The sequence below is a fragment of the Barbus barbus genome, assembly GCF_936440315.1.
Source record: "Barbus barbus genome assembly, chromosome: 2".
Classification (NCBI taxonomy): Eukaryota; Metazoa; Chordata; class Actinopteri; order Cypriniformes; family Cyprinidae; genus Barbus; species Barbus barbus.
This window is the reverse complement of record NC_136730.1, coordinates 39,701,427-39,712,455: the sequence shown is the minus strand read 5'-3', so window position 1 is coordinate 39,712,455 and position 11,029 is coordinate 39,701,427. Positions and strand designations below refer to the sequence as shown.

At 35.2% G+C, this 11,029-nt stretch overlaps 1 protein-coding gene across 1 annotated transcript; it reads right to left on the bottom strand.

Moving 5' to 3' along the window:
- Positions 1-7: 7 nt before the first annotated feature.
- On the bottom strand, positions 8-9,301 carry LOC306880740 (adhesion G-protein coupled receptor G5-like). Its single transcript, XM_079434477.1, has 12 exons — positions 9,191-9,301; positions 8,958-9,018; positions 8,731-8,823; positions 7,370-7,531; positions 7,116-7,244; positions 6,966-7,014; positions 5,462-5,553; positions 5,231-5,346; positions 4,859-5,130; positions 2,303-2,399; positions 1,920-2,206; positions 8-701 (listed from the first exon to the last, which is right to left on the bottom strand). The coding sequence occupies exons 3-12, from the start codon at positions 8,797-8,799 to the stop codon at positions 580-582; spliced, it is 1,395 nt and encodes a 464-aa protein (XP_079290603.1). The 5' UTR covers positions 8,800-8,823; positions 8,958-9,018; positions 9,191-9,301; the 3' UTR covers positions 8-579.
- Positions 9,302-11,029: the final 1,728 nt, after the last annotated feature.

The window sequence follows — 11,029 nt, the reverse complement described above, 5'->3', positions numbered from 1 at the left end:
GAGCGCTCTCATTAAAGTTATACTTTAATTGGACAGATGCTTTCATTTAACAGCAAACACCCACAAATATGACATCCTTTCAAAAATAGAAAGCAATATATTTTATTGCATAAAGCTCAATTTACCGTATGTGATAAAAAAGCACGTAATAAATTGTTTCCTAAACAAGTTTACTTTTATCATTGCACTAAATATTATTTAGATTAGAACATATTTACTATTAAATTATGTTTTTACCCACCCAATGTTAGAACAATTTTGGAATTATTTTATAGCATTTTTCTTAACATGCTTTACACAGAGCAGTGTCTTAACTGCCAGGAAGTTGATAGAGGCAATGAAAAGATGTAAAACACAACAAACTATTCCGGAATGTAATTACAACGGACATGTCAACACATTTAGAAATAAATATTCCTCTATTACTCTATGCCGATTCCCTTTAGCGCCCCCTTGCAGTCTCTGTAGACCCCAGTTTGAAAATCACAAAGCTCCAAATGAGCAAAATAACTATAAAAAGGAACTAGAGTGAAGATTTGGTGTAGAATGGAGGGTCCACCTTCAAACTCCACTGTGATGTTATCTTATATTCACAATGTCATTACTGTTGAAGCTGGCCTGAATGGTGCCTTTTGATGAAATGTGTTCCTCTTTCCGTGCTTGACATGTGAGAGTCAAAAACCACAAGAAAATAAAGAGACCTAGAGGGTGAAATGGACAGTATTAATGCCAGATAAGATATATTTTAATCACGAGCTTCTGCATCACATGGCAAATTTAGGCCCAAAATCCTGACTCAAATCAAACAAATAAACTGGCACTTAAATATGCATTAAAATTATGTCAACATTTTTTACTTTTTGAACAAATGTCAGTCAAAGGACTTGCTTAATTATCAAAAAACGGGATTGAATGGTTGAGTTTGACACAGTTAGTTTTACATATGGCTGTAAAGAAACAACATGCAGGCCTAGTAATCTGCATCCAAGCGGTCAAGACTGGTTAGGACCAGTTAGCCCTACTGGGAGATTCTGTAACTACACCATTTACTACAGCACAGTAAATGTGTTTGCAATTGCACAATGACATAACGCATTTAGCAACTTTTAGCAACAAATCAACCTGCCTTTAGCAACTTCCCCTGAAAATGACTTGGCAACACTGGTTTTGAAGCCGTGAGTAATTTTGTGAATGGGGTCTGCCTCAATACTTGTGGTTTTGGACATTTGAGAACATGTAGACGTGACAGAAGTAAGTGGCAGGTCTGAAAAATGTTAAAACTCAGAGCCTTTACCTGACATCATCCCTAATACTGCATCGGAGCTGAATTTGAGGCAAAGCGTATCCAATCATTCATTATTAGAGATGGGCAAATCAATACTCAATACTAATTTGGGTTTCTACTTTCAAATGATTGAAGTACTTTTTATGGATGTGTATTTTTGTAAAAGCTCAGAGCCCTTAACTAGCACTAAATCTACATTATATCTAATACTGGGTTTCTGCACCACTTTCAAATGATTTAGTTCAAGTTCAAGTTCAAGTACTTATGTACTTTTTATTTATGTACTTTTTATGAATATGTGTATTTTTGTAAAAGGTTTGCAACTACTTTTTATCACTTAAATAGAAGCACCACTAAATTATGTCATATAGGGACTGCTAAACAGAAATTTAGAAGTTTATTTAAATTTTTTTTTTGAATGTGTAAATAAAGCTCTGTAAAAACTTTTTCAAAAACACTACATTATAATGCTATACTAAATTTTGTATCCCATATCTAATAGTTTTCACACCAAAGTCCTTTTTTTTCTTGCTTTCAAAAAGCGATGAGAGAAGTATTAATGGAAGTGACAGTTAATATGATTGTACCTAATTAACACATGCTTTTGTTTCAAATAACACTAACGAATTCTTACCCTGTAAACTGTTGAGAATGGTGAAAACATAGAGCGCAGGGAGACTCAAGGGGCCATAGGTGGAGAAAGCCAGTACCCAGGGCACTCCCAGAACACAGCTGAGCCCGAGTAGAGACACCCATTCTTTCCATACTCTCCTCCGCTGGTCTTTAATCTGAAGAGTTTGTGATCTTAATTTGCGCATCTTAACCAGCAACACCCCCAGCATAACCATGTTAAAGAGCATCACCAGCCCGAGATAACCGTTGACAGTAATGTAGCTCACTATCTGTGTGTTTATCCAGCATCTAAACGAGAAGAAGCCAATAAAAACACTCCTGTTATAGGCTTGAGAGATGATGGAGAAGTAAAATTGCAGTGCAATATGAATAGAGTGACCTTACAGAGGCGTGATTGTTGAGTTTTCTTCAGACGTGTAAAAGGTATATTTGCCATACACTTTAGCCACACTGCATATTATCACTGTAATGGTGGGTACACCTATGGAAAATATTAATAAAATTAAACAAGCTTATAATACATGCTTAATTTAAATGTAATTGTTATTTAAAGGTCAGTTCACCCAAAATGCCATTATTTAATTGAGTTTCGTTTTTTAACATTTAAACAATAATTAAACATACATATTCAATCTCTGAATGTGGGCGGGAATTAAACACTCCTTCCCACTAATTGGTCAACCAAACATTAAACTGTTCTGTCCTCAGTTTTTCCCCAGTTCCACGCAACAGAATAATAGTAATGATAGTTGCTTTTACATGTATTTAAAGTTTAAGGCTGCCCAAAGGGCAGTAAAAGCATTTACACAGTAATTAAATTGCATAATGTAATTTTGACAGCAAATTTTTATTTAGTTTTAGTCAGTATTTTGATAATGCCATTTAGTCATTTTTTAGTCATCTAAATTGTTTTCGTTTTAGTTTTATTTGACTAAATATCATAAGATTTTAGTCGACTAAATCTACAGTAGGCTTAATTGACTAAAATCTAATGGGTTTCGTTATTGTGTCCTAGCTCATTATATATTAAATATAAATTAAATATATTTAAACATGCAATATAGAGACAGATTTAACTGCTGTGACACATGTCTTATTGCTTAAAATTAAATAAAACCACTTTTCACAAAAAAACAAAAAAAACAAAACAAGAACATGGTCTTCTTTCCGGTGAAATACCAATGGTTTTATAACATGCATTCTTTTTAACAACTTGCTTACAACATTTTTCATTCTTTCAAGCAGACATTTATTTATACAAATTAAATTAGATTAATCCTTACTAACGTGATTCAGTCAAGAAGAGCAGTGACTGATTTTCTCTCTTTCTTGTGCTGTTTGATTAATATTAATGAGACAGACAACAGCACTAAATTAGGCTGCTCTGCCTTTAAAACTGTCTGCACGAATGCAATATACAGATCCGATGTTCTACCAACTTTTTATGTTCACTAAATACGTAACCGAGTGTGTTTAGGCGAATACTCACCAAAATTGACAATTTGACATCATTTGACATCCGCCACCTATCTCTCAAATGGACCATTGACATTCTATCTACAATCTTAATTAGGAGTGTCAATGGTCCATTTGAGAGATAGCTGGTGGTAATGCACTTATAAGTCTGCGATCCGCCATAAAGCAAGAAGAAGATGCGTCACGCGCCGGCTGTTGTGTGAATGAGCTCAGGACAGTTGGACCGGGCGGCAGATCAGAGGTAAAAAAACTATTCAAATACTGTTCAGTTTCTTGCACAGATCGTGTCTTTAGACCTCAATGTATCATCACGAGCTGCAGGGTTTAATATGGTTTTGTCTGTGTATGTTTTTTTTCTCTCAAAGCCGTGAGTCCCATTGACTGCCATTATATGACTGACAGACTGCAGCGGTTTGAGTTAAAAATCTTTGTTTGCGTTCTACTGAAGAAACAAAGTCACCTACATCTTGGATGCCCTTGGGGTAAGCAGATAAACATCAAATTTTCATTTTTGGGTAAACTATGCCTTGAATTCAGTACTCGTGCACTGTCTGAGAGGCGCTTTTCTGTATCTGTGATTCAGGTGTATGTGGTCAGAAAACCAAACCGAACTGAGTTCTCTTTCGCATTGTCACATTTTTCTAATTTATCAAATGTCTTCTTTACTCTTACTCCCAGATGCTGACATTTTTTTATGTTTTATGTGACGTCATGGTGTTAATGAATGAGTCATCCATTCAACCTATTTGCTCAAAACTGAATTAATTATTTGAGTGATTCAATGACCCAATAGTATAGAGAGGCACTTGATTATATTCCTGAATGAATCAAAGACTCATTCAGAAACAAAACACCACTATGTGAGCTATGCTGAGAGTCAGTCGCGCAGCAGTTCTGTGACACTGCTTTGGAAGTTTAGCTGGCAAAGAAAATTAAAAAAATTACTTTTGTTTGATATCAATTAATACTCAATATTAGATGTAGGGTAGAGGGTAGTTAGTGCAGATGCACAGTAAACTCATATTTATGACATAAAATAATATATTATTGCGTATGTTGCTGAATTTATTCTTACACAGAATTAAGCCTTGTTAGGTATTTCCCCGGGATGGTTTGTGTTAAGCCATTCATTTGCCTGGTTGTTTGAAGAGAAAGAATCATAGTTAAATAAATGCGTACAACTGTAGCAGTGGAGTATTATTATCCTGTTGCACAGAACTGGGGAACAACTGATGACGGCACGGTTTAATGTCTGGTAATTTGATTAAATGTACAGCCCAATTTTTTATTTATTCATGCAAATTTTGCCAAATTTTGAGACATTTCCTCTTATACAGTAAATAAAAAAAATTTATGACTAGATTTCACAATTCCAACCATGTTTTCTACAATCATTGGGCCCTAGATGAGTAATGCAGAAATAGTATATCTACTGTTGATACAAAAATGTGAATTTGAACTCACCCCATCCCACAAGACTGAGTTTAAGCAGGTATCTCTTGATGTAGATATTGAAGACCCGCACCAGCAGCAGGTACAGGTGGAAGCCCTCGATGGCTGTCCAAGTGAAGGTGGCTAAAAGGCACCAGTGTAGGAGAAGTCCTAGAGCTTGACACACTGAATCAATGTCTCTGTGGCCTGAAAACCAGACGCTGCACAAGAACGAGATGTGCAACAAGAAAAGGGAGCCTGAGAGCTGCACATGAATGATGACTGCGTGCTCACATTGCTTCTTCCTGAGGGGAGAATGGTGACAGAGATTATCTGTTTATATCTATACCACAGAACATCTCATTCTGAAACTGTATGAGAAATCTTATTTAAAAATGAACTTACTTCTGGCACAGAAATATAACAATCATTAGCACTGTAAATGCTATTGAAAGGGCAGAGCCAATGTATGAAATGTAGCTAAGAGGGACAATATGGGAGACTTCAGGAATTTCAGGATTCTTTCAGAAACATTGAGGACAAAAGAGGACATTCAAATGAGTACTGCTAAACAGCCAAATTTCATTTAAAACAAAAAATGGTGACTGAAGAGTATAACATGACAAATGCACTTACAATGAGCACTGCAAAAAAGCTCAGATGATTACAACTACACACAAAGTCTCCGTTGTCAATGGTAGTCTTACAGCCATCAGTCCTCCAGTTACCTGATAAACAGACACATACACTAAAACAAAAAGTCAAAGCAAAAACATTGATTCAAATGAGAACCGTAATATTTGACCAGTTTTGGGTAAATAAAAAAAAAAAGTAATCCACTACAAATTACTAATTACTTCTTTAAAACTGATTGCATTACTGATTACTGCATTTAAAAAGTAATTAGATTAATTACTTTATTTTCAAGTTATTTTCAAGTTTACTTTACTTTTCAAGTTATGAAACCTAAAAAATACAAGTTAAACTCATAGTTCTTTCTTTTTTTTTTTTAAAGTAAAGAAAACAAATAGGGTGCGCTTTTTCCATTCTCAGTCTCCGTGAATATATTACTGAAACGAGTCACTAAAATGAACGAAAATGACATGAGAAATATATCTAAAGAAAGCTTGAAGTGTCTATTTTTAAAATAAGCAAGTCATATCGAAAAAAACGAATTCTCTGATAAAATAATCCGTATGAAACCAACGCGAAGTAAAGTCTCTCCCATCTGAGCTAATATGATCACGCCCATGCACATAGCGCACTATACGATAATCATCCACGCAAAACCAAGCGCGAATATGTGAATAACCACATCACCTCTGTAAACAAAGAAAAGTTCATCTAGGCTACATTTTGTTTTTGGAAGAAGATGCGCTGTGAGGAATAAGCCTTGAATTTACCTCAGAAGAAGAATGCGATGCGACACGACTTAATCCAGTGGAGGATCTCATTCTCATAAGTTATTTATTTTTTACTTATATTACTTATATAGTTACAGTGACATAAACTTGTGCACATTCGCTTGTTGAACTTTTCCCAAAAATCAATGCCAGACTAAAATATGTGAAATTCAGTGCAACATTTTGAAACATGATAAGCAACCTTTCATTGCACCTAAATGTTGTAGGACTCGTCTGCATTTTAGCTCACAATCTTCTGTGATTTATTAAAGGGCATACTGACATGCATTTTTACTTCATATTTTTTAACACTGCATTTGTAACTTAAGTAACGTAATTTTATTGACGTTAGTAACTGTAATCAAATTACATAAATTGAAAATGTAACACATTACATTACTGTGTAACGCGTAACACTCAACTATGTATATGGCATTGGTTTTCACACTTATTATAACAGTTCAAAAATATGTGGGTTGGTTTTTCACACAGTTTTCGCCTCAACTTCAGGCCAGCACAAGTGAAACCCCCCAACTTTGGGCCTTAGGTGGGAAAACTTTCTTGAAAGTATCAGTATCGGTGTCGAAATGAACACAAACGCACACAAATGGCACCGTCTGGGAATGACCTAGATTCTAGAGGATAGTACTTCTTTTTTTGTATTCTAATAATTAAGTATTTTAAGTTTACAACAGCCATATTTTTGGTTCTGAAAAGGGCAGGACAATCATACTGACCTGTGCCATTTTTATCGAGATGCCAGTAGACACAGATTCCATTTTCACTCTGCAATAATAAAAGCACACTTTAACAGAAATGAGAATCGGTGACTGACAAACAAAATCCAGAAGGTCATCACATTATAGTGTGATGTGAAAGCATCTGACCTGATTGGTGTTTATGAATCTTAGCTGAACAGGCTGTGAAAGATTGTGAACTTCTTTCACACCAAGCCAAACTCCCAACACGCTTTGCCCATGCAATATTGGGTCTGACACATTTGAGTTATTTCCCTTCTGTCAACACCACAATTACAAATGAAGAAGAAACCACACGTTTATGAAAGAGAAATGTTGCCAATAGAAGATAAATTCACATTTTTGACACAAAGCGTTGAGGGACAGACAGTGCTGCTGTGTACCTTGATGTCTGAACTACCGCTGACCCTGAAGAAATTCTCGCTGAGAAGGAACGCTATCAGATACACGTCTGTATCATTGTTTCTCTCCCGTCTACTTCTGCTCATTTGTAATGCTTCGTTAGAGATGTTGATTATATATCCTTTTTCTGTATCCAGTGTTGCCTGCAAAATCAAAGGTGAAGGCACAATCCAGTATGTGACCTAATTGATCTTCCTGTATTAGTAAGAACCAAGTCCATGTGCCTGACATTTTATAACTTCTGTTTATTGTTTTGACTAAACACATTGTCTAATTAGTCATAATATGCATTATTATTTATAGAATAGCTGATTATTATGATTATTATTTATGTGATGTTACTATTCTACGGAAGCCCATTTCCACCACCTTGAGAAAAAATATAATTCTGTAAGTCATAATAATGAGATACTTTCTCATAATTATGACTTAGTATCTCTTTATATTGCGTCCAATGATTTATTAGTTTTATTAGCTGTCCCTTTCATGCATCACATGCTTCATACAGTAAGCCATCTCATTTCAAAAGTGCAAAGCATCATTGTTCGTTACCACGGCAACCGCTTGGTCTTCAGCATCCCACACCGCTTCTTGCAGGACAAACGCTTAATGTGAAAAATGCTTAACGTGGCTTGAATTACAAAGACAGATTGAACCAAATTCAGTACACAACTTTATGATCATGCATACTGTATATACAGGCATTCAGGTGGACCCAAAATATGAAAACAGCAACTTTTATGCAGCATTTTCTATAACGGTTTTCTATAGGAAAACGCTTAACATGCAACTTTGGGTGTTGTGTTCAAATTCTGGGTTCTTATGCTTGCCTGTATGCATGAGCAATAATACTGTATCCTGTATTAATCATTGTACTTTAAGCCACATTAAGCATTTTTCACGTTCACATGTCCTGCAAGAAGCGGTGTGGGATGCTGAAGACCAAGCGGTTGCCATGGTAAGGAACAACTATGCTTTGTGCTAGCGAGATGAGATTGGGCTATATTGTAGGTTTATGCATGTGATGCATCAAAGTGACAGCTAATACAACTAACAAATCATCGAAATGAACATCTATTCATTAAATTCATATGTGTAATGGCTTTCATTTCTTCATAAACTTCATTGTCTGGCAGAGTAACAAAAGACTACATGCAGATAATTTATCTGAAATCATTATTTAATGATAGATTATACAGTTCTAGAGTACAGAACAAGCGATTAGATTTTTTCTCAAGGTGGTGGAAACGGGCTTCCATACTATTCAAACATGGACTTTGTCGTGGATTGTGTATAAATGTATGTTAAATCATGATTAAGAAGCACTGATATTTAGTCTTACCTCTGAAGAGTTAATTATTTTGGTACATAGTTTAGTGGTTTGATGTAACGGGTTTTCGAAATGAAGCATTGTCTCATTTTCTGTTCTAAACACCTGTTGAAAAATATTCTTACATTTAAACATTGGAAAATGTTAACTAAGCATTCCATTAATAATAATTAATTTGTGACATCAAACATTTCAAAACTTTTTACTTGTTACAATATTTGTGGATAAAACACCCTTACCCTGCAGCATCTGTTTGTGAAGTACAATAGTCTGTAACCTTATGACATGACATATTCTCACCTGCAGAAGATTATAATGGCGGTAAATAGTCTTTTTAATTAATTTGAACTCAAACCATATAACATTCAATCAAATATTCACAAGCATATATTAAAACAATTTGTGAGGAAATACTAAATATTATACTCCTAATTGGGAATTATATAAAAATAGAAAGTATATTCTGACTCACCTAGCCCAGGCCTTATTGCTGAAGAAAATAGCCAAAAAACAACACAGAATAAACCTCTCATTTCTCTCCTTGATTGTTCTATTCCTCTAGTGCTTGTAGCATCTGTCAACTAACTCTGAAAAACCAGGTATCATGTGATTGCTGTGGTTTCCTGTATGGCATAGTTTTTAACTGTGACACATTTAACTGGAGGATTTCTACTTACCAACATGAAACATACATGTTATGGTGAAAAGAATCCAGACATTTCTAAAATTAATAAGTAATTACATTTAAACATGCAATAAAACATTTAAATGCACATATGTAAAATGGTGTTATTGTAATGTGTTTCCAGTAGACTCAAACATACATTTCAGACTTATAGATTTATTATTAAATTATTAACAGAACAACTGTGCATTTACCATATTTATTTTAATATTTTTGTTACATATGATAAGAAGGTTTGAGATTACATTTGTTAGAAAATAGATAAGGTTTTAGTATGTCTACAGCTACAAAGAGGATTTTTTTTTTTTTTTGTCTTCGATGCACTGTTTGTCACAAGTCTGCTGTTTTAGTTGTGGTTTTTCATGTCTTTGGTTGACCTAGTTTCCTGATTAGTTAACTAGCCCCTGACCTGTTTCTGTTTTCTTTTGATTACGTGTTGCATTTAAGCCTGTGTTCATCCTGACCAGTTTGTCTGCTATCGTTTGATTTGTGTTTGGATATACGTTCTATCCGGTGGATTATTAAAAGAACCCTTTTGAACTTTATTCCTGTCGTGCGTTTTGCTCCATATACCAAACCGTAACACTGTTATGACCAAAGGAAATACTCTTACAAAAAAATTAAACTGAACAGCTTGAGAAGAATTGCCTGTTGTATAAGTGTGATTTTCATTAACCCAGGGGCATTTCTGTGGGTCAGCTGGAAGATGTCGTCTTGTAAAATCATGTCAGAGGTTTTAGTAAGAACTGAATGAGAGGATCTTATTTGGAGCCAGACTGGACTTGGAATGGGGTGTTCACGCTCGGTTTTTCCTCACTGTACCACACATTCACACAAAGATGTAAAACCCTGTAAACAGACAAACATGATGCTTCAGTCCACCATTTTTTTTTTGTTTTCAAAAAGTTTCCATTCTCCTTTCCTTTAGTCTTTACGCCACTGTATTCTTCTACTTATACTTAAAAGGGAAACAAGGAACCCAAAATTTTGTATTTCACATCCTCCTAGACTAGTGTTGTGACTTCATAATTAGGGGCCAAGCCCCAAAGGGGCTGTAGCCCATATTGTAATCGTATGTTTTCTTTATTTTCTTCCCATGGGAGTCTATGGCAGCCCTATGAACGGAACATAGGAAAACGATGAAATTTGGCACACTTGTAGTGATGGCAATGAATAGTGATCTGACCAACTTTGGGGTCTCTAGATCGAACTCTATAGCGCCACCACCAGTTCACAAATTCAACATTGAAATGGTAATAACTCCTGAACCCCTAATTCTAGAAAAACGAAACTAAGTACACCTGATTACTCTCTTCATGCTGATCACATTCAATAGCTTACATTAAGACTCCACCCATTACAGTAGCGGCCATTTTGAAAAGTACAGTATTCAGTCTTTTCGATACTCCTTCAAAATTGATCCAATTCTTCCCAAAATTGGTTCAGATGACCGTTGGACTGAGCTGAATAGAAATGACTTAACAGAATTTTTTGAGTACTAGTGAAAAAAAAAGTTATGATGTTGTGAACGTAACGAGGTCGACCCAAAATTGGTTCAGAGGCTGTATCTCGGCCAAACTTTGATCAGTCGAAATGAAACTTGGTATGCTTCATCAACACCATGAT